Raw genomic sequence first — 24,787 nt, forward strand, 5'->3', positions numbered from 1 at the left:
AGTGACGGGTTCATTGGTCTGGCTCTAAGTGAACTCTTTCCAAGGAGTTAGGGGAAGTGGCTTTCACTGAACTACCTTCCTGGCCCTACTGAGGCTCCCTTCACAGTGGTCAAGCTCAACATGGCAGAAACAAGAAAGATAGACTTAGCAGGAAACAATGATATGACTCAAACAGAGCCCTGGAAAGCCCAGAAGTTTTGGCTGGGAAGAGTTATGTAAGAAACCCCAGTGGCTTGTGTGTGTTGGAGGCTCTACAGAGGGCGGACCGGTGGCCGCCAGTTCTTGGTGTGGCGGCTGGCGCTTTGCGGCGCTTCGGTGGATCTGTGGATCTATTCCTAGTGGTGTAATTAGAGGGACGCAGATGAAGTGCAGTGGCAAAGCGCTCTCTTTAACAGCTGCAATGTGTGTGTGCTTGTTTTCTTTCACGTCTCGTCCTCTTCACTTGTCCTTAACGATCCTTGACTTGATTATTAGGTACGATGCCAAGGTCAAAATACACTCATGTTTTGATGGCAGAGATATTGTCCAACAACTTGAGCATGACTTTTGACTATGACTGGCACTAGATGGAGTGATTGATCCAGCTACCATGCAAGTCACCACCCTCTGCTCTTTATTCTGTCTCAAACCTTTTTTTCTGCAGCCTGACTCAGTCTGATGAAGACCAAGTGCTTTACATGCAGTGGTGGAAGAAGTATTCAGACTCTTTACTTAGTGAAAGTTGGCTGGATATCAGTACTCAATACCTTTTAAAGTATCGTTTGAAATAACCCAGTACCAAGTTGTATCGAAACTTCTCCAGTCAAAGAATACCTTTTGGTATCCAGATCTATAAAAAATGGCTATTTATATGACTGCTTGCCGCAAATCACCACAAGTGGTTTTATAAAGAAGAACCTTTGAACAAAGGTATTGAATGAAGTACCAATATCACTTTAAGGATACTTGTATTGGTATCTTAATTTTTTTTAAATATCCAGCCCTAGTAAAAGTTGCAAAACTGCCATTAAAACTTAATGTAATTGAAAATTCAATAAATATGATCAGTAATATGTGCTTAAGTATTAAATGTAAACTGATTGATTATGAAGAATATCTTATTTTAGTGTTTTGTAGTGTTGAATTATATAAATGACATGACGTAGGACAATTCTAGGTGACTGATATTACTACCTACGTGTGGAAAAAAAAAATTACTATAGTGACCTCAATCAGGAAAATTACCCTGTGCTTCTGTAGCCGTTGCATTAATGTGAAAACATTCAGTCCACACTTGTGCCATGTTGAAAGTGTTACAGAATGTTTCTAGGTCCAACCTTCTAAGACTGATGTTGTGACTTTTATATAAAAGTGAGTTAGGTACTTATCCAGAAATGAGATGACCTTCTCATTCATAATGATTCTAATGATCTCAAATGAATGTAAAAGTATAAAGTGCAACATTTACCCCTGAAATTGTAATGGATGTATGAAGTAGCAGAACAATGTGAATAGTCAAATGCCAGCAGCTGAAAAATATACTGAAGTACCTCAGTGAGCATTTTTCATTGAAGAGATGGAAAAACAACACGATCACCAGTAAAAAGATGCTCCGAATTGGCTCAAAAGTGAAAATTTTTTCACAGACAACTTGGAGAAATTTTTCATCCTCTACAATGTCACTTTGGACCCACACTAAGAAAGTTAAAATTTCTCTGTTGAAAGCCAGAAAAAAAACCACCCACTGGTCTCAAAACCCAGTTGCCTGGTTCAAAGTTCTGTGTTTTATCCACTTGTCCATCATGTCTTCCTGTACATTTACAGTAAGTGTCTGGTTGGTAGTACACCGCATAAATTCTTTATTCTTTATTCAGATCCCCATTAGCTTCCACAAAGTGGTTGCTAGTCTTCCTGGGGACCTCACACAAACCAACAGTAAAAATATATACATTTAAAATCACACAGTATCAGTAAGGCAATATTCAATATTAGCCCAAAATTAAGACACAAAAGATGAGTAAAAAAAAAACAAAATTGTCACAAACACACTGTACGAAATAAAAAATAAAAAATCAAATTAACAAAAATGTTCCAAAACTGCCATAACAAAATTTACATATGATTCTTCAGTTTTAGTTTTAGTGACTTTTTGAAGGAATATCTATTTTAAAACTGTCTAATACTGGGATGAAGCATATTCCAAGCTCTATAAAGAACAGTTGTCATCATACATGAACTTGGTGCCACCAGAAGATCAGCACTCACTTGACGTGTCATATGCCCATGACAAAAAACACTATATACGAGTTTATCACCAAAAATTTGAGGTGTATTTTTGAAGATGACTGTATGCATGAATAACAAAAGACTAGATTTTAGTTTAGTCTCCACAGTCAACCAAGATAGTCGATTTTGCATCACACACATTTGCACAGAAAGAACAACAAAGAAGTAATCAGACTGCTTTGTTCAACAGGGTACCACATCTGACATCATAGTTCATATTAATGACATTTTATATTAAACATTAAATGCAGGGCTGAACAACTAACAGAAATTTTAGCAAAATCTCAATATGGCCTTTGGGAACTTACTAATTTAAGACAGCATCTTTATTTGGTACAAATCCTTGTAAAAAAAATCACATCATAATGATATGTTTTAAATAAAAATGACAATAATAGTGTAAAAATTAGCATTCCCTCTAATGTCGCAAATCATATCTTCATTGCAATATTATTCAAAATAATCACAATGATTTAATTCTCAAAATTCTCAAAATGATAAAACAAATTTGTGGGGTTTTGCATTTTATCTGGTTGAAAACTGGGTCAAAAGAGGTCTTTGATGTCTTAGACTGTCATTTTTCAGCTAGAAATCAGCATTGGAATCAGTATTGTAGTTAAGTAAATCTGTGTTGTTCCTGGTTTCTGTCATTGTGGACAGATACAGTAATGATTAATTATAGAATGGTGGGTTGGGCAGCTTCTCTTAAACACAACATTGTGTACTCTCATTGTGCATGAATCTTCCACATACATGCAACTGATGTCTGCAAGTAATAAAACTGAATTAGTCAGCTATCTCGCTGCCTGCACTTTGCCTGTACATTACCTTTTCAGTCTCATAAAAACACAGCAGGCTGCCACAGAATCAGGACTTAATTTTTGCGCAGCCGTCTAAATGCTCTGAACGTGGAAGTTTTGAATACCCCATCAAAGCCAGGAGTAATGGCAGATGAATCAAGACGGAATCTCTCCCCACACGAAACTGTCCCATAAACCATACCCCTGGTTTAGTAACAGGCCGGTCTAATGAATAGCCTGGCCCCGTTGAGCCTGACCATTGAGGCAGCTGCGCCGTGAAGGCAGCTCTCCATGGTGTAATAACTCCGTCTCTCCATCTTACTGATGTGTGAAAGAAACCAGGCTGTCGCCGAAAAACCCTGGACCCACACGCACATGTTGAACACGAGGGGAATTCCCACACACAAGCAGCTTCGCTCGGCCACACATTTATAGCCACACATTTAGCATGGATTGAGTTGTGTCTTCACACCAAGATAGTAATTAGCACTCACAGCTGGCTCTGATGTGATTTACAACAGGCACTCAGCAGGGCTCTCCGTGTTGTCTTTTCAGTGTTTTGACTGGGGACAAGATGGGTTATTCCTCTGACTCAGAATGTGACTTGGACTATCATAATGTTGGGGAATGTTTTTTTTTATTTACAGTCAAAGAAATTGTCAAAAACATGGTTGGTACCTTACGTATGTTTGTAATTTCCATGTAGAAATCAGTAGTCTTCTGTGCTGTCATTGCTAGCAGAGACAGAGAGATCAAAAATATATCTAAGAATCGGTATGTAAGATTTACAGGAATTTATTTGCAGAATATGGCAGATATATTCATGAGTATGCTTTCATTAGTGTATAATCACCTGAATGGCCAAAGGTGCAGGTCCTCGTCCATGGAGGCCTTCACCATAGTTTCTCCTAGACACTTGGAAGAGGGCCGTGAGGCAACATGTCAGAAAGCTCCCTGCTAGATGCCACTAAATCATAAACACTGGTCCTTTAAAACCATGCTCTGGCCTTTTACTGTGATAATGATCCATCAACTAGCGATTGACAATATCTTCATCCCCCCACCTACCTCCTCCTGTCCTCTCCAGTCTCAGCTGGGAGATGTGTGCAAGCAGTGAATTCACTACGTTACAAATGCTGCGTACGTTCACTATACCCAGTAAACAAAATAAAACTCACAAAGTGTCAAGAAATTAAATATCCTCACACATATTTTCCCTTTTAAACAGAAAAATACAACCAAACAGTGTCTGAATTCAAGTTTCTCCGTTTTACTGAACCAAGATGAGCTTATTTGACTCGTTAACTCCTCGTAAATCACACTTCATTCAGACACAACAGAAAAACATGTGAAACTCATCAACACCGTTTTTGTTAGCCCGTCCACTTTTCCAACAATCACCAACCCACTAAATCCTTAATTCACCGCCAGAGTCTGGCTCTGCAGGCTGTTTTCCTCTCACTCCTCACGCAGCTTAGAGCGCTCGGCTCTGGCTGAGTGGGTGTGTGCTGCGCCGCTGGATGAGAGGCTGTTGCGGTGCAGCGGCTGCCACTCTGCAGACCATTACATTAGCAAAATGATATAACAAATGTCACCCCAAAAATCAGCTAAAAAAAAAACCCCAAAACAACTGGTGATGGCTTTGTCCAATCACTCAGGACTATCACACAATATGGTATCCAACTGTTTAACTGAATAATATCAAAGAATATGCTGAAGTCTCTTAAAAGATCATTCTGTCCAAAGCAGAGATATATCCATTGTTTTTGAATGAACATTTTGTGCAAGACTTCTTGGCCATGGACTGGTAACCATTCACCATAACCTTTGTTTCCAAGGCACAAGGAAAAGAAATGATTCAGCAAAAAAGTTAAGTAATAATTATGTAATTTTACCCCATCCACATCCCCACCTCTTGTGTCGAATGGTCCACAATAATGTTGACAATGACAGAATGGTCGGCAGTGCAGTGCAGAATGCTTTCTGAAGTAATTCAGACATTACTTTGATAAATCTGACCGAGAAGAGGAACAGCAGTGATTTGCCTTAATGTTTTTTAAAGAGTTTCTTTGAATCTGAGCATGTGGTCAAGAAACTCAGGCAAATGGACCCTCAGCCACAATTTGGAGTCAGTGTTGGGAATTGGATGGTATGATTGTGACCAAGCAGTACCAGTAACAAGTCTTTCCTTCACCGGATAGGATTTATGGTCATATTTTAGCCAAGCCATATTGGTGAAATGTTGCGTTTGAGAAATTTGTTAGGCAAACCAATGTCCATTCATCTGTCAGCTTGAAACAACTCAAACACAACATCTCAACAACAAGAACAGGTGAACTCATAACATATTTCCAGGGTTTCTGCAAGTAAAACCAACACTGAATAGAAGTGATAAATAGTCCTGACAAAGCTTTGCCGTCTTCTTCTTCGTTTTCTTCGCCGTCATGGTTTTCATTTTTGTGTTCTACTACTCATAAAAAGTGAAATTCCCAGCCACAATAAAAAGATCAGCACATGCACCCTAAGAAGCAATAATATCCAGTCATCAAGAGAAAAGCTGAATAAACCTTTTTCCATAAAACAACCACGTGTCAAAGGTGCTGAGTATTGAACTCAGATTACTCACAGTAGTTCAGTGTAAACCAGGCAAGCCAAGCCTTCAGCAAAACAATAATGTAAAATGAAGACCAGATATCATCTGGAAAAAAGTGATAAGTGGTTACATGGCTGGAGCTAAAGGGAGTAATTGGATCGGCCAGTGACCATGACTCAGGGCCTGTGGAAAGCTTGACTGAGAGAGACTCACCCCAGCTTCCCCCCGTGCCCGACACTCACCAACACACCAGACACCTCAGCAGTGTGGAGTCATTCACAGCCCACACAGTGCGGTAACACGCAGGTCATTTGTAACTTCTTTACGGTATGTGTGTAAGTGGGTGGCTTGGTGGGGAAGAGGTCAGTTGCTAAGTTTTTTTGTTCCCATGATTTGAGCACTGGTTTGTTTGTGCTGGCAGCAGTGTCCATGGAAAGGAGTTACATAGATGTGCGACCTGGGACCTCATTTATAAAACTTAAGGATCAATTTAGATGTACAAGTAGTTATTCAGAAAACCTTACTTTGATGTGAAAAAATCTTATCTCTAAGCAAAGATTTGACGTAAGAGACTTTCCTGCTGGTGGTAAACATTGCATTAGCCTTATGAACAATGTGATAGGAATGATCAATTAAAAATTCCAGGAATTAATTGCAACACACTTTCAAGCTACATGTTTGGGTGTTTCTCAACTCACTTTTTAGAAGCTTGGCTTCAATTTTCTCCACCATCATTGTGATCTGGTCTTCTGAAAAGTTTGCTTTTCTCTTTTGGTCGTTGGCTATTCTTGACTAAACACTCTACATGTCAGCATTATATACGGGAAAATTTCTGATTGTAAGATTCCATCAGTTTTAAGTTAATTTAGGTTTGTAGATGATGTATGTGCAAGTTACAAATGGGCCTCTTAGAACCTTGGTATGCTTAGTATCTTATATAAATTAATTTTAAGCACACCATCAGAAATGATTGTAAGATTAAGTTCAAACATAAATATAATACTTTATCTCATTTTTGATTTCTCTTATACAAATTAAACACTGATTCCCAGTGTGTGGGCCCTAAGAGGCCCAGAAAAATCCATTAAAAAATGTTCTTAAGTTTCACTTTTGTTAGTTTGAAATTACCATAGAATATTTAGGATTCAGTTTTTAAAAAAGTAATCATCACTAATAGAACAAAGCCATGGGTTTTAAATTCATGTTTTTCAGTCTGACCTAGTTTAACAAGTGTTAGACCATATTTGGTTTGTATCTAGTTGAGACCACTAGCCTTGTGTGCTCATCAGAGTCGTGATCGAATGTTTGGGTGGGCTGCAGATGATTTTCAAATTTCAGTGGCTTTCTTAAGGTTGGGAATGACTGGCATAAAATATATTGTTGCATTGTGGCCACACTTAATATCGCAGAATCAGACGATGCATACTGGCCCCAAAACACTGTTTTGCACGTCACAAACACCCTGAAATTACTCCATTTAGTCAAATAAAAATGAGAAAGCCAAGAAGAGCCATAACCTCAAATCATTTCATGCCATCCATGTGTTCAAGAAATCAAGACAGCTCTGTCAGACAGAGACTCTAGCACTCATGCTCTATGGGTCTAAAAATGCAGAAGCCTTCTGAAGCCTGGTTAAAGTCAGGGTGGTGCTAATCAAAGCTTCAAATGTCTAAAATGAAATTGCTTCATACTCTAGTTAACCTGTACATTTCATGATACCCTGGTCATTTTATTTTGGTATTTTTGCCTACTTTTAGCACAAGAAGAAAGATCGGGAGGGCATTAAAACATTGGGATTTGGAACTTTTTCTCATAGCCAAGAAATATCATGACAACCTGGCCAGTTCCTGCAAAAATATTTTGCTGTGAACCTCCAGAATATTAGATAAACGGCTAAACAGTCTGACCAACATGTATAACTCCTGCTGCTGGAGAGACAAATGAATGAAATAATAGGCAGTGTTCTGTATAAGTATTTCCAAGGCTGTCATTATTTTGCATGCTTCTTTTTATTTCAGAAAAACAGGCTGTCATGATGACTGGTGGACCCTCCAGCTACACAGTTTGCACGCATGTCCACGTAGCAGTTTACATTGCTCTTTGTGACTCACTATTGTGAGCTCATTTGCCACATGGTCCATGACATTTAGAACAACACGTAATGAAGAAATCTTGATTTTGCAATTCAGAAACTTTAGACATTGTGCAAAAACCCTATATTTTAATTACCCGAAGTTTCTCATGCAGCCACACACACAGCACCCTCAGTTTTTTTTCCTGTTAAATCAATGAACAATCGTGTGAAATCTTACCTATGACCAACAGCTGTGAATGTTTAAAGGGGATTCATTAGTTAACGCAACTGAACAGAAGTTTAAAAGAGACCATGTAAATGCAAGGAGCTTACCTCTCCAGCCTCAGTGTCTGCCTGTTTGCTCAGAGAGGGGATTAAGTGCTGATCACAGTCCCGAATTCTTTATCAGGAGATTGTAGACAGGAGCAATTTGTTTTGGGGCTTTTTAAACATGGCATCAAAAGAGGCCTGGTGTTAAAGTTCCTTCTAAGCTGCTGTGAGAACATGTTTGTCTCGTGTTAGAAACCACAGAAGGAAAATAAAGTAGAAGTATTAGGATTCCCTGGGAATTTGGATTAGTGGCAGTAAATTGGGGTTGTGGCCTTGGCGGATGAACTCTTGCAGGTGAAGTAGGAACAGAGGCTTTCTTAAGGTTTCCACCTCTTCATGCAGCCTGTTCATCCTCCGTTGTTCCCATTGGACGGCCTCCTGGCATATGACAAAATAAAACCCTCTCTCTCCCCTTTTAAACAATTCCAGCAGGAAGTGTGCAAATATGTAAATGCTCCATAAAAACAGACTTAAGTAGTGTGTTTTCCACTTAAGGTGATGAAAGAACAAGCCTGGAGCTCTGCCTTGAGAACAGTCACGCTTTGTGAACTTGACCGCCACGGTGCCTGCCCCTTGTGTGTCGGCACGACTTTAAAGCCAGGCGAGTTTTGCCCTGTTAAAAGCTGGCGTTCCAGCATAGTAATATCAAACTAATGGCAGCTTCTCAGCTAGGTTAGCCACACACACCTTTTTTCATATCTATTAATATCTAAGTGCTCACAGGTGGTCTGTCTGTGAAGCGCGTAGAAAAACACAACCCTTGGTTTCAGCCCGCTGTACATCAAATGAACCATAAGCACCTTTTCCCCTCTCTTTTCCTCTGTTGTTTTCTCTGTTTTTCTTTGCAGCCTTCACCCCCCCCCCCCCCCCATTCCTTTTGACCCTCCCTCCCTGTCTGTGTCCTTCTCTACTTCTATAAAATGAAGTTCAGGGATTAAAGAGAATTTTGTGAAACCTGTAAAAACTAGAGAGGTGGCACTATGCCATGTTTAGACCATCTTCTTTCTTCTATGAAGAACTGACCATTTTTACACCCAAACATTTAAAGTATACTACTAACTAATACCAGGCTGAAAAGCAGTGTTTTGCTGGTTTAAAGTTTTAAGCCATTTTCTCCTCTGATCACACCCAGTGTCACTGTTAGGCCTTTTCCACCATTATGGAACCAGCCCTGTCCAGTTCGTGCTCCAAATTTTGAACTGTTCAGAGCATTTGCACCAAAAATAAATGGGTTTGGAACTGGAAAAATGTGTTTCCACCTGGAACCAAAAAAAGAGCAGGTTTTCTTTGGGAACCAAAGAAGGTGTGTCATATCCTTCAGGTTGTTTTAAACTGAAGACCAGACACGCTGGACGATGCAGACTCCGACTTGCCTCAGAAAGATAGCTTGCTAGCTAGCTTGTAGTTAAAAGTCAAAAAAACAGTCTATACCTGCATGCAAGTTTCAAGAATCAATGACAAAAAAATATGGCTTAAATGTCAGTATTTCCCATACATTCATTTATTTGTGGCGACCTGAAACAATTAAAACATGGGCTGCCACAACTGATTTTATATTTTTGGTGCTTCTCTCTCTCTCGCTCGTGGCTAGAATGGACACCTTGATTTCCAAAATGTATGAGATTTGTACCAATCACTGTTGCGATCTTTCACGAGTCTGGGGTTCCCTTCTAGAAATGACCCTCTCTGTGTCTTTGTCTCAAACTTGGGGAATAATTCAAAACACAGTTGTATATGTTGGGCGACTAGTGGAGTAATCGTTTCAATAATTGATGAACTAATTAACTGTCGATATTGTCATTAGTTGCAGCCCTAGTGCACTGGGACATGTCCTTTGTTGTTGACATCCTTGATAACAGTGGCTTCACTCAAAACCGGTAGAAAAGGGAACCAGAGCTAATTTGGTCATAAGTGTGCTCTGTCGAACCTGTAACCACATCCAAAAAATTGTTACTGGAGTCCACGTGTGATGTTCACCAGGAGTCAGGTGAAAAGATAAAACCACTGTAGGTTAGCAGAGTCATTACTTTCAAAGGGTGTTAAGTTACTTGTTAACATTGTCGATGTTTCCTCTAGAATTCTCTCTTTAACAGGACAGATGTGCCTTTGAAATAGCTCACCATTGAGGAATTCTGATTTCTCAACTGTAGCTACACCTATATCAGTTTGAAGACTAGAGAGCATGACCAAGTTTGTTTTCCAACTGTAAAATGACCAGCTCAGTTTTGCCAAAATGGTATAATAACTACATCACCCAAAAAATGGATGGTTCTAGTCACAGCTCAGATCTCATTTGCATGGGTTTTGTCATTGTTTCTTTTGGTTAGGATACTCGACAAGTTAAATGTAAGACAGCAATATTGCTGAAAAAGCAATCAACACAAGCAGTCAGATGATCAGACAGTTTGTTAACAAACAGCTTAGTCAAAACTTTTTGGAAGAAAACGAAGGCCTGTGTTAAAATTATACCCAGTCTGTCTGTTGTAAATACCCATCACAGTTTACAGATTGACTTCCTGGTTTAAAATTGGCCCAGATTACTGATGCACACAGTTTTCCTGTGCAGTGAGGGACTGTTATCAACTTTTCGCTTGCACTCATTTTTTGAGTTCACTTCCAAATAAAGTGTTTTTGATAATCTAACGAGACTATTGCCTTGTTTACAGCCTGTCTAGTTGTCTTTCTGCTCATGTTTCTTGCCCCATCCGAATTCTCTATAGCGTCCTTTGGTAAATACAGTGTCATCGTAATTGGTAGAAATGATGACCGTACATATGACAATCTCAAAACCCAAGTTTTCAAAAACTAGAATCAGCCTTGAAGGTTTCTGTGTCATGTTAATAAATTAATATTGGCCAACATGTTATTATCAGATCTTTAAAACCAGACTTCTCAAACTCAAATATCTAGGTTGGTATTTGCATTAAATTATGTTGGTCAGGAGCCTGCTCGTCCCGAAAAGTCTCTGACACACAATTTAAACTAAGTAACATTTAAACTTTTAACCAGGAAGATAATAACACATGCAAACTTGAATAGACTCCAATTAAATTCTCAGTTGAAAATAAAACCAGTTTGTGTTGATAATTTCCAAAACAAATATGTAATTAGTGCGACTGCAGCCAGAGGTGGTTGAGTTTGGCTTGACCTTGTTAGCATGTGACTAACCCTAATGCCTACCCTGCTGCCCAGTGGAAATAACACTGCTCGTATATTAGTGTGGTGCTGTGGCGGTGAGAGGATTAGTAGGGCGCTCTCCTCCCTCCTTCAATTAGCACTGTAGCGAGCAGCCGCATTTGCACTGGTTAAGAAGAGAACACATACCTATTAATCTATTACTTATGAAACCATCAGAATATTTTCTAGTTTGAAGGCCAAACTTCATGGCTCTCTGCTGAGGAAAGTCTTCAAGATTTCTTGACTGAATTCAACTCGTTAGGCTTACATTTTTTCAGTCTTAAACTATAAAATTTAACAACAAATGTAGGTGGACTGTTGGTTGACGTGAAGGTGGATGGATGGCGGTAGGAACAAGAATAGATAAATGATAGTGAATGGTTTTTAGGTGGTCAAAATACCCATAGCAACACTAACTTTGGTTAGTTGTGTATACAGAATGCAGAGAGAATCTGTATTGTATATCCCCAGCATATGTGTAAGTACATACAGACACACGAAGAGTCCTGTCCTACCCTCCAAATTGGCAGCCCCGAAGACAAAGCCTCGTCTTACGATGGATACTCTTTCATTTGTGTGTTGGGCTCATTTGCTCTGAAGTTTATGCAATCCTGGTAACAGTAAAGCTATCTGAGTCCCCCAAGTACTCCATCTTGTAAGCTTTATGCCTTCCACATGGTTATAATTTGAGATTTTCCCGATTTTCAAAGCTTTTTTTGAGCCTAGTGTTGTTAATTAAAAAGTGGACTAGTTTTGTTGTGGCCTTTTGTGTTGCCAAGTAGGGAAATCACCGCCCTCTTTGTTGCTCTCTCCATTTCTTTCTTTGCTTCTCTCTCTCACTCTGTCTCTCTCTCACTCTCTCCCCCCACTCCCTCATCCCATCTGCCTTTGTCAAGAATAAAGCTAGCCCAACCACTTTGTAAATGAAACATCCTCCCACTATTAATGGGATTGAGCAGATGTTTTCTGTTTGGATGGTCAGAGATGGGACAGTAAAGCCTGCAGCAAAACAAAACAAAAAGATTTTGGGGGGGAAAAAACAGAAAGCAAAAGCAGATATTTATGGAAATGATTATATCACTTCCCTCATGTCCCATACGGACGCATGTCTCGCACACATGGCAAATTAGAGGTCATCCCTTCCAGTTTAGCGCATGTCTAAGTGCGTGTGCCAGCGATTTTGGTACTAAAACATCGTAAATAACACTGTAACCTCTGGGACGAGGTGTTATAAATAGGACGTGTCAAACCCTGCTCCGGCCAGCCTCTGGTTTCCCCGAAACCCTCTCTTTTCACCCGCCGAGCGGCTCAGCTACTTTTTAATTTGGCCTTCCCGCGGGCTAACCGACTGACGCCTCACGGCGAGGGCCTCTGTATTTCAACAAGGCCACAAAACCCCCAGTCCTCGGGCACTTGCGCTCACAAAGCTCTCCAGCCTCTCTGAGCTGTTACTTTTTTGGAGCCCAGACTCTACCATCAGCAGAAGAGAAAAGCCGGCCCTGGCCAGAACACAGCGGCCAAGTCTCATCTGTCAGAAACCCAAGGGCCAGACTCTCCAGCCACCGGGTGGGCGGGGCCTGACCAAAACAGAGAGAGGAGGAAGAAAGAAAGAAAGAGTGGAGTGTGGGGGAGAGAGGGTTCGAGAGCGAGAGGAAGCTCCCAGATAAACAGACCGCAGCGCCTCAACTCCTAATCACCCTGCGCTTCCGTTTCCAGACTCTATAATTAGAAGGGCCCCGTCCCTTTTTTCTCTATATTCCCAGTTGACGCAAATGCTTCTTGTGGCTTGGCACCTCGTTTGGGGCGTGGGTTTTCAAGAGTTTACAGGCCCTGGGCCTTAGCTCTCTGGCTTTCTGGTCGCTCTGATACAGCATGAATAGCTAACCACTGTCTTAATGCACACTTCACTTGGCTTCTCCTCTGCTTTCCTTCCTCCACCTCTGATAATCTGCATGACCCCATCACTCACCCGCTCCGTACCTCCTTCATTCCTCTTCTTCATCATCTTTAAATATAACTGTTCTTTAGTCATACACAAGTCTAAAAAAAAGAAACCTTTCAACTCTGAATGAATGTGCAAAATTTTGTAGCACCCTTGGCTTTTTTTTTTTTTTTTTTCCAGGCGGGGAGTGTTTTCCATCTCCCTCGCACGTGTTGCTGAATCCTTTTAATCTCATGCCATTCCAGCCTCCTCTTTTCACATTTGACATGCCACCCAATAAAGCCCGGCCACTAATTAAAACCTACTGCAGCCTCCACATAAAAGATTCCATGGGGAAAAACTCAGAGGAAAATTACTAATTACTTTAATATCATTTATGTCTGGGAGTCGTCAGAAAGACAGAGGTTTGGACATATCTTTTTTTTTTTTTCAAATCTTACACTCTGTATCAGTGATGCGTTTCCAACATTTTGAGTTACTGCCCAATCTATGGGTTTGTTTGTAACATCTCAAAAGGCTTCTGGGGATGGGTTTTGGGTTGCGCTTGAAAAGCAGTGCGGCGTTTTTCCCCAACCGAGCCAGTTTAGATCTGGGTTTGTTCTGGTGTGGTTTGTTGAGCATGTTGTTTATGGTGAGGGCCTATACTTTCTGGAGTTTGACGAGCTTCAAATAAAACAGGACCAAATGAATGGGCCTGTCAGTGGGGGTTACACTTGTGCTGAGCTGTGGTTCAGTGTTTCGGTGAATCTCAGTGTGCACACGCACACACCCATGACCATACACGGATGTATGAATACATTGATTCTCTCTTTTACAGACACTCATCATCTTGTCTGGCCTTGAAGAAGCACACGACTCGAGCCCAGCTTTTAACCAGACCGAACTATCATGCGATGGGAGGCTACATTTTATGACAACGACAAACGATAGCTGGCTTTGTTTTAATGGCTGGTTTGTTTGTTTTAAAGGCACAGTAATTCTGTCATGCTGTCTAGCATGTGTCCTGCACAGTTGGTAGTGTTGGCTGCCTTCATGTGCACCACTGGAGTGAAATACAGTTTAAATATTTTGGTTGGCTTGACTTTGTACTTAGGCGCAGGGTTTAAACACACTGGCATGATGAAGTGTATCTTTAGTCAATCCTGACAGGAATATGAAGGAAGAGTTTTTTGTTGTTTTTTTCCCAGAAGTTTACATGATAAAAGAGATTTTAAAAATTCTACTGAAAGACTATGAGCAGCATCAAAGGGTGTCTATTTTTAATGAACATATTAAGTAATGGTTACAGGTTTTGGTCGGAGGCATCATGTTTTTGAGTTGTCGGTCCATCCATTCATCAAAAATGCCTTGAGGGAATTTCTTTAAACTGGACACAAACGTCACCTTATCTCAAGATGGTCGAAAGTAAAGGTCACTGTGACCACATGTCCACTCCATTCTCATGAACATGATCACTCAGGAACACCTTGAGGGAATTCTTTCAAATTTGGCACACATATCCACTTGGACTGTCTTTATTAAATGCGGCTTTGCTCCAGTGGGTTAGCCTGTCACTTCCAGAGTTTTCCTTCAGTTCAGTTTTCTCCACAGAGATTTTCCGAGGCTGTGGCATCCAGACTCTTAGTTAAAAGATAGTCAAACAAGTCAAGATAGAAAAATACTTGATCCTATATTTCCCATAATGGAAGTCAAGATCATCTTTCATCAGAACCTCACTGATAAATACCCACATTTTGCAAACTCCCCTGATCCACTTTATATCACAGGTTTACTGTTATGAATTTGTGGTTTCCAGTCCCAATTTGAGATCAACCTGATGATGTCATCCAGGGCCACTGAAACAAGTAAACTAGCCTTCATGTTTAAATTTGGCAGGGTGCAACTTCAGCCTTTATAATGAACACATTTTTCAGTTTGTTGACCGTGGTCATTGAAGCAGTTACCTATAATGCTGCATTGGTGACATATTTTTGTAGGCCATCTGGGAAATTAGCATCGGAGATCTCCACGTTTATAGTTAGATATAGATAGAAGATACTTACACATTGCATTCAGCAAGATAATCTTCACCAATCTTTTGATTTTTAAAACCTAAATACAATCACCACAAATAAAAAGCCAAGGCTGGACTATAAACAAACTATACTACAGTCACATGACTTCGATGTCACCACCATGGATTAGTATTTGGCGTGATAATGTTTAATGTCCACAACCACCTTTTTAACACACGGAAAGCCTTTAAAATTCACGAGCAGCGTATTTACTGACGTATTATGTCATAGATCAGTTCACCCCCAAATCAATAATACATATTTTCCCCTGGCCTGTAGCGCTGTTTATCCATCTAGATAGTTTTGCTGTGGGTTTTAAAGTTTTTGAGATATCAGTTGTAGAGATATCTGTCTTCTCTCTAATATAATGGAACTAAATGACACCCAGTTTATGGTGACCTTGGAGTTTCATGTAAGAACTACATTTCCTTTTGGTAGAAAATAAAGTATTTTTGGTACATTCTAAAGTAGTATAGCAGAAAGAAAGTACTGGAAAGTACCGGAATCTAGATTTCTGCAGCGCTGTGAGTGGGATTGCATTCATTATTTGTTCAGTTAATTTACAAGGAATACAGCACATTGATGAATCTATAAGAGCTGGGTAAATGAGAAGATTATACCTGCAAGCCATGGCCTGATATTACCATACCAAAATATATGTTGAAATAAAAGATACAATTATTAAAAGAGGAAACCAGCATGCAGAAGAGGAACACAAAGAATGTACTAGACATGGGAGCATTTTGCGCTAGCAGCAAATACTAAATGAAGCCTGTAATAAATAAAGCAAACAACACACATAAAAGCACTCACAGCACAATGAAAGAAAGACCTCAATGGACAACATGAATGGTAATGATATCCAGTTTATGTTGAAACCAGCTGTGGGGGTGATTGTGATGACGCTGATGACTGTACATGTGTGTTTATTGTAGGAATGCTGCTGGTGACCGCCGACACTCTGGGCCACGATTTTCACGTCTTCCAGATTCTCACCCACCCATGGGCGTCCTCCCAGAGCGCCGTTCACCATCTCTACACTCTGCACCGCGGGGAAACTGAGGCCAAGGTCTGACACAAACACACACACACACACACACACACACACACACACACACACACACACACACACACACTCTGCAATCTTCATCTGCCCTAAACTGCAATGACCGTTTACAGTGGACAGTTTGGGAAATGGTTTTCACCTTGACCTACATTTTTCACATTCTCTAAATATAATGTTAACATTAAAGTAGGTTAAATCAAACATATAAACCGTGATCAATGTTGGTCCCAACGCATGAAACAAAAGGCTCTGCACAAGATTTAGACTCTAAGCAAAAGCATTTGAATCCAACTCCAGGGTTCTAACGGCTAGAAATCCTCAATAGTGCTTGACTTTTAATGTTGTGTTTTCAAGGACTGACTGACTTTGGATAAAGTGCTTGAAATTGTTTGCAATTGTAATTGAAAAATAAAGAAAATAAATGTATTAATTTAGTAAAGAAACCAGCAAATATGCAAATTTAAGAAATCAGAGAATTCAGACTTTTTTTTATTTAAAAAAATGAATTAATTCATCCTGCCACAACCTTGTCACTTGAAAAAAAAAAGGTCTTTTCCCCAACAAAAAAAAATCCCAATTATTATCAGTTTATCTGTTGATTATTTTCTCCACTGATCAATTAATGTTTTGGTCCATAAAATGTTGTAAAATGTTGATCAGTATTTCCCAAAGTCCAAGACAACGCCCTCAAATGTCTTGTTTGGTCCACAACTCAAAGATATTCAGTTTACTGTCAGAGAGGAGTAAAGGAACCAGAAAATATTCACGTTTAAGAAGCTGAAATATAAGAGGATTTTTACTTTTTTTTTCATTAAAAAAATGACTCAAACCGATTAATTCATTATCAGAGTAGTTGGAGATCTTTAATATCTGATTAATTGTTGCAGCTCTAATAAGCAAAGTCTGCTTTCAGACAGGTGGCACATTTTGAAGCATAAAACTTTGTTGTGTTTTCCTTTAATTTGTCTCCCTTCTGTAGAATTCTGTCATGAAACATAAATTTGGTTGTTTATAGCACAATAACATCTGATTTAAAAATTTTGAGCATGTATATGTATATAAATATGTAATTTACCACAGCTGTAAGGTGATGGGAAACCTTGAAAATGTGCTGTAAAAATACTTAAAAAGTGCTTTAAATTGCCTTTGGAAAAGGTGTAGGAACCCTGCAGCTCAGAATAAATGAGGTGCAGGTCTCTAACACGGAGCAGCAATACCCAGAAATCCTTCAGTTCCAGTTCTTGTAGTGTTTTGAATAAGGGTCAAGGACTGCCCACATAGGCACACAATACATCTATTTTATTTAATATGAGACCTATTGAGATGAGCAGGGATTTGATTCTAGAAATCATAAACTAAAAATAGCAATGGTTAATAAACACAGCTGTCTCTTTTGGATTCTCCTGTACGCTGTCTGTCGTGACATGCAGAAACTCTCCAGTGCAAACTGGAAATGCTTACTCAACAAAACTACTTCAGGCCTTGTTCGGTTCAGGATTATTGACTGGGAAAACACACTATCACACACACACATTCTCACAGCCTGCCTATAGTTAATGTATGACTAAACGGCAGGTCCGCTGACCGGCTGCACACTGAGCCTGCTTTGATCCAGCCTGTTGTAAACACTGAGAGCTGGCCTTAGCCTAGTGCTTGGGCCAGGGGTTATCACCACACACTCTCACACACACACACACATACACTCTGACACGCAGTGGAGAGTGATAAAGTCTTCAGTTAGGTGGGTGGAGAGACGCCTTATCTGTCTCCAGCGGCCAAACATGCGGCTGGCTGTCAGTGACCCGAGGCCAGGTAAACAGACCTGCAGCTGATAACAGCTGTAAGGGGCTGAAGGAGGACCTGATGTAGATGACAGCGGAGCCACGGGGCAAACTGGAGAGCACTAGTCGCTGAAGTTACAGGGGTGGCAATCCACTACTGCTAAACTCTGCAGCCCTGCACCATCAGCTGTGATTGCACTGATATGTGTCATGTCAGTGCCTTTACATGCACTGAAGTAACCAGGATACTGTTGGCTTTCTGCAGGAGCCTGATTTCCTCAACTTTGCATCAGTTAGAAGCCTGGTTTCTGTATCTGGGTGCTGGAATACAGACAGCTGATTTCTTCACCCTGATATCCTCTAGAGCAGTGGTTTAGAAACTTTTTGCACCCTGGGCATACCAAAGGTTTGTTACACAGAACCATCTGGGAGGTTGTCCTTTGAAACTGTTTGGAAAAGGGCAGGCACTTTCCAAAAACACTTGGCAGGTGATTGGATGAACCATCTGTTTATCACGTCTAACAATGGCTAACTTCAACCGATCAGATCAAACTGAGCTATCACAGTATCTGCGTCAACCTCTTCAGGAGCTGCCATTGTCAAGTCGCTTCCATGGATGCTTCTCGCCATTGTCACATCTAAAACCCGCCCCTAGCTGCCAGTAGTCCCTCCTAGAATGTTGATTGGCCACAGTGCTTTTGGTGCAGACACAAGCAGATAACCTGAAGCCTGGCAGGATGAATTCTTTAGTTTATACACACAGCTGAGGGTAAGAAAGGGACAGTTCATTCCCAAATCAAAAATACATCTCAATCCCCTGGTCTGTGGTGCTGTTCATCCATCTGGATAGTTTTGGTGAGAGTTGCAGAGTTTTGGAGATGCTGGCTGCAGAGATGTCTGCCTTCAGCCCTCTCTTCAGTTGTATTCATCTGTCCGTCTGTGTCACATTCTTGTCATTCCTTCAGAGTTCCTCTGAGGTCAACAGTTTGACTGATTTAAAAAAAAAAAAAAAGTCAGAAGCATTAAATACGTCGTCTTGGCATCTCTCTGACTGTCGGGGATGTCATCAAGTCCTCTGGATGAGGACAGCAGGGAGAGCTTCCAGCCTCTCTGGAATGTGCAACCTCCACACTGGCACATGCGTGTGACCTGACTTAACACTGAGAAATAAAGATGCTAACTAGAACCATAGGGTGTTCTTCAGCTTGTCCCCATAGGAGAATCCTTTTTGGTTCCGGGTAGAACCTTTTATTAAGGTTCCACTGGGAACCCTCTCAGAGATTTCTCCCTAGAACCCAACATTAAGAGTTATACCTGAAACCATCTGTGAAAGGTTTCACCCAGAACTCTCTCTGAGGGGCTGTGGTTTTATCCAGAACCCCTTATGAGAGGTTCTACAGAGAACCCTTCTTTGGGTTAACGGTTCCACCCAGAAACCTGTCTAGGGTTTCCATTCAGAACCCTTCCACCCTCTAAGGATGCTAACAACAACCCACCCAAGGAGTTCTACCAAGAACCCTTTTCATATTCCAAGGGTTTTATCTAGAAACCACCAAGGGAAGTCTTCTCAGAACACTTTTATAATGTAAGGGTTTTATCTAGAACCTACCCAGGGGGTTCTTCCAAGAACCACTTTACATTCCAGTGGTTTATCTAGTAATGTTTTATATTCCAAGTGTTTTATCTAGAATGGACCCAGGGGGTTCTACTGAGAAGCCTTTAATATCCCAATGCTTCTATCTAGAACCCATCCAGGGGGTTCTACAGAGAACTCTTTTATTTGAAGGTTTTTATCTAGAATGCACCTGGGGGATTCTACTGCGAGCCCTTTTACAACTGTTTTATATTTCAGGGGTTTCATCTAGAACACACCCAGGGCTTTTTACTGAGAACCCCTCGCCATTACAAGGGTTTTCCATGGGTTCTAGAACCCATCCAGAAGGTATAAAGAATCCTTGACCACAATCCTTGATGAACACTTTCTTCCAAAAGGGGTTCCTTGGATGAAAAATGTTCTTAATGGAACCCATAGTCTTACAAAGAACACATGACAAACCCCTTTTTCAGATAAGGGTTCCTCACAAAGGTTTCTGGATAGAACTTCAGGAAGCCCTACAGGAGGAATCCTTTTGGAACCCTTCTTTGTAAGAGCGTACGGTTCCATTCCACCTTTCTGAGATAAGACTTGACAGCTGTTTGATACGTGCGTGGTTGTCACACTGTGACTGTCCAGTCCCAGCAGCCTCTCAGGTAATCCCCTGCCTGATAAAATGGTTTTGACAGTAAAGTCCAGGCAGCCATTCACAGTTGGAGCTCTGACAGGTCTATTATGGCCAATTACGACACGCACAAAGTAGCCCTTTCTCATCCCCAAGTCATCCCTAATCAGCCCGAGCAAAGGTCAGGCCTCCTCTTTCACTCATCTTTGTGAAGTAAAGTAACTGTCTGGTATGCAGAGGAGGATGCCCCATTAACTGTCATTGCTGGGGACAATTACCTAGTCTGACCTGGCAACAGATTAGAGAAGCCTGCAGGTACAGAGCTGCCTCGCTGATTGGCTGACTTGCTTGCTGGCTAAAGAGTTCAACATTCCTCATCTTAACTTTCTCCTGGACCTTTTCCTTTCATTTTCTGCCAGTTCCGTCCACTTTCTCCAGGCTCTATTTTTAATAGCACGTTGAATGATAGATGCTGTTTCAGCACACTATCACCTCATCAGTCTGTCACCCTTTGTCACTGCTTTGTCTTTTTTTTTCTTTTACTCTCTCCCACTCTCCTTTGCTTGTATTGTCTCTTGCAGCCAATCTGTCTGGTTTCCTGCATGTCTGACATGCTCAGGGAGATCCTATCTTCTCAAGTGTCTGCTCCCCGAGAGTCGGTCACTGTTTGAGGAGGAGGACCAACAAAGCCTGCCAGCAGCTCCTTTGTTTTCTCTTAGTCATTTATTTTGCCACCAAACACGCTCATTTTCACCTCTGTCAGAAGTGATTATGTAATCCTTTGAGCCTGGTTGACTTCTGTCGGTCACCTCAGATGGCTTTTGTTTGTCTGTGTGATAACAACACTTCATCATAGCCATGCTAATTTTGGCACACTGGGGTTTGATGCAGTCTGTTCTCACTGTCAGGCTGTTTTTTTTCCCCCAGGTGGTTAGAAATAGAGCTGCAACGACTGACTGATTATTAATCAATTATGAAATTCAGCAGCTATTTTTAATTAATCGATAGGGCTAATTTTGTTTTTCTGACCTGACTTGTTTGGCAATAACAAATCATCTGAAAGTGCCATAACAAAATATGAATTTACATTGGTCATTTTTCAGTTAGGTAATCCCATAAACCTTCTGTACATTGATTTGCATTAACATATTAATATTAAAGAGAGTGAAATAACTGAAAATAAATCAGCAAAAATAAATATGACATATACCCATCTACTCAGGATAATAACCAAAATAAGAGTACTGGTGTCAACACATTTAAAACAGAATTCAATTCAATTATTAAAGGGAGCGGATCAACAGGGACCAAAATACTGACCAAAAAAACAATAAAAAATCTTTACTCTCTACTCAACCCCAAATTTCTTGTGATTTCAGCTTCTTAAATGTAAATACTTCTTGCTTTCTTTACTCCTCAGTGTTAGTAAACTGAATATCTTTGGGTTGTGAGTAGTGGTGTAAGAAAATATTCAGTATCAGGATATTATGTTTTGTGATACTGCATATCCATATCGTGATATTTTGATACATGCAAAGATATGCAGCAGTGGTTTGGGTTTTGTGTCGTGTTTAGACCCCTGACTACTAAACAGCAGTGTTGTTATCTAACAACACGCAATCTTTGCATTGCATGAAAGAGTCAATTTTTAACTGAAATTTTCTGTGGATGGTGTTGTGTTCTTTATATTATGACAGTTTTCCTAAAATTATGTTGAAAAAATAGCAATATATCACCTTGCTTACAGTATTGTGATATATCGGCATATGTTGAATCGCAACCCCTGTATCGTGATACACACTGTATTGTGTTGCCAGATTCTTGCCAACACAGCCCTAGTTGTGAGCAAAACAAGACATTTGAGTATGGCAAGGGTTTGCCAGCAGAGATTCTGTTGTCTCTTGATGTAGAACTCGGTTCTTTCAGAAATTTTATGAGAATTTCGTCCACACCCTCTAACGCCACCAATCTAAACTCCTGTTTCTAAGATAATTGAAATGCTTGTTTGCATTTCAGCTCAGAGATCTTGTCTTTACCTGCCACTCCTGAGTGCCACTTGGTACTCTGCATTTGCAACTCTCAGACATATTATCCTCATTAACAGCTGGATTAGATATGTGCTGATATAAAATGTCAAACGTGGTATATTTTATGTTCTGAGTGCTATTTCGGTAGCTTACAGATTCTACACCATATTATTTAGAAAGTGAGAGAATGGCAAACATACACACAAACTAGTGCTGTAGTTTTCATTGAATCTGCAGCCCCAGTCTGTGTCTAATCAGCACCTGATTCACTAAGACAGCAGCTCATTATGCTGTCAGCTCCTGGACCGAGCCTGGGCCTGAAACCCCAGCATCATTCTGTCAGGGGCTTACAATGGAACAGGTACAGGTGGATATGGAAATATTGCTTCATTAATAGTTATTTCATAATTCTTCTCCACTTCAAATTTTTTTTTCTTTTTTTAGATACAAGCCTTTATTTTTTGTTTATTGTTTTATTTGTTTGTTTAAGATTAAATAACTGATACTGTGTGGCTCATTCAGATGTCAATGATTTCTTTACAATACACTTAAATTCAAATTTCTTTATCACCCAGTGTGTGTGATGTACTATATGACAAACTGTCTCATTCTCTGACTGTCTCCACCCTCTGTCCCCTGACTTCTGAACTTGTCCCGTCTCTGTCCAGGTCCAGGACATGTGTTTCAGCCAGGACAGCCGCTGGGTAGCCATCAGCACCCTCCGCGGCACCACCCACGTGTTTCCCGTCAACCCTTACGGCGGCGCACCTTGCGCCCGCACACACATGTCCCCGCGGGTGGTCAACCGGATGTCTCGCTTCCAGAAGAGTGCCGGCCTGGAGGAGATCGAACAGGAGCTGAACAGAGCGGCCGCGTTGGGAGGAGGAGCAGGCGGAGGAGGTATAGGAGGAGGCGGCTGCATCCTGGGTGGAGGAGGAGGCATCGGGGGCCGCTGTAGCCCCATACCCGGTCTGTCCAGCAGTCCCTCGGGGTCTCCGCTGCATGGTGAGGAGCTGGGAGGGAGGGGAAGTGAAGGGCTTACTAACACAGGGTTATATTCACAGAGTCATATTATGATTAACATTCATTTGGAGTGGTTCTGGCTCACCTGATGAATGAATGAACTTCGAAATTTACTTTCCTTTTAGCTCAGTTTTGATCTCTACCGACTCCTAAGAAAAATATCTTTTGTTTTACTGCAGCTTTTTTGTTAGGGAGAGCTGAACCATCAGGGAATGTACTGTAAAACCAAAACGATAAGCAAATAAAGTCTAAGAAGTAGGGCTGCACAATTAATTGAAATATTATTGAAATGGCAATATGGCCTACTGCAATATCCAATTTGCAAAACATGCAATGTTTGATACATGAAAAATATGTTGCCAACAAAGACAGTATATAAAATATGGACAGTGTCCCTGATATCATCTAACACTTTCATAAGTGCTCAGGTGAAGCTCTGACCGTTGCCGTCCTGGCAGTGCCAACTCAGCTAATCCAAAAATGGGCAAAGGGGTGGGTTGCGGGTGGAGCTGAGGCAGCTGAATGCAGTGGATACCTAGCAGCTAGCCACTTGTAACGGTACCCAGCTGTCACTCAAAGCAGGCATGCTGTTAATTATACTTAACCTTAAGCCTGTAGGATGCTGTAAAGCAACAATAGACGTGTATTCTGAGTTTGTCACACCATAGAAACATTAATAACCGCCTAATCATGAGAAAATGAGCAGTTTTCTCTGCTCTGAAATGCTGGGGGTGTGTCCGCTCCGCTGTCTCAGTGTCAAACACCAGAATGACCTGAAAACCCGGCCACTCTGTCTAGCAGCTTCATTGGACATGTCCAGACATGTTTGAGCCACCAGAGGCAGAAGATGGTGACAGGATGGTATTTTATTTCTTCTGTGTCGGATTGTTGGAACTGAAGTGAGCTGAAGTGAACTGCTGGGCTGATTTGGACTGAGAGAGTCATTGAAGGTACACTGACCATTAGGGAAGGTTAGGGGAGGGGGAGGCGGTGTCGTTCGTGTGTCCGTTTGTGGGGTTTATATAATGTTGGGGGACCATGGCTCCTGCACATCACCGTGCCATGTTTCAGATCCACCCACAGAAATCATGAACCACAGTTAACTCCACAATTCAGTACGACATAGTACTCAGTCTTTTCATGTTTTGAGCAACTATAATATCTATAATGCATTTAGAAGAAAACAGATGAAAATCAGCTGTAAAGTTGGGTTTCTTAATATGGGGGTCTGTGGTGATGGAGCCAGCATCAAATAGCCATTTGAGGAACTGTGGTTTTGACACTTCTGCGTTGGCCTCACTTTCCAACCGTGGAGGCTGCTGCTTCGTGACAACACAGTGTTATAATGAAGTATTGTAGTGCTGCAGAAATGTCCTGGCCTACAAATCCTGAAAACCTCATAATTTTTATAGTTTCTTTTTTTTTTTTTTTTTTTT

General features: G+C 40.9%; 1 protein-coding gene across 1 annotated transcript in view; it reads left to right on the plus strand.

Moving 5' to 3' along the window:
• bcas3 (BCAS3 microtubule associated cell migration factor) overlaps nucleotides 1-24,787 on the plus strand; it is a 486,530-nt gene that overhangs the window by 79,844 nt on the left and 381,899 nt on the right. Inside the window, exons 14-15 of the mRNA XM_084716803.1 lie at nucleotides 16,171-16,304; nucleotides 22,997-23,333. Coding sequence (XP_084572929.1) covers nucleotides 16,171-16,304; nucleotides 22,997-23,333 — 471 coding nt within the window. The remainder of the gene's footprint in view (nucleotides 1-16,170; nucleotides 16,305-22,996; nucleotides 23,334-24,787) is intronic.

The sequence above is a fragment of the Lutjanus erythropterus genome, chromosome 4, assembly GCF_056507025.1.
Source record: "Lutjanus erythropterus isolate fLutEry1 chromosome 4, fLutEry1.hap2, whole genome shotgun sequence".
Taxonomy (NCBI): Eukaryota; Metazoa; Chordata; class Actinopteri; order Lutjaniformes; family Lutjanidae; genus Lutjanus; species Lutjanus erythropterus.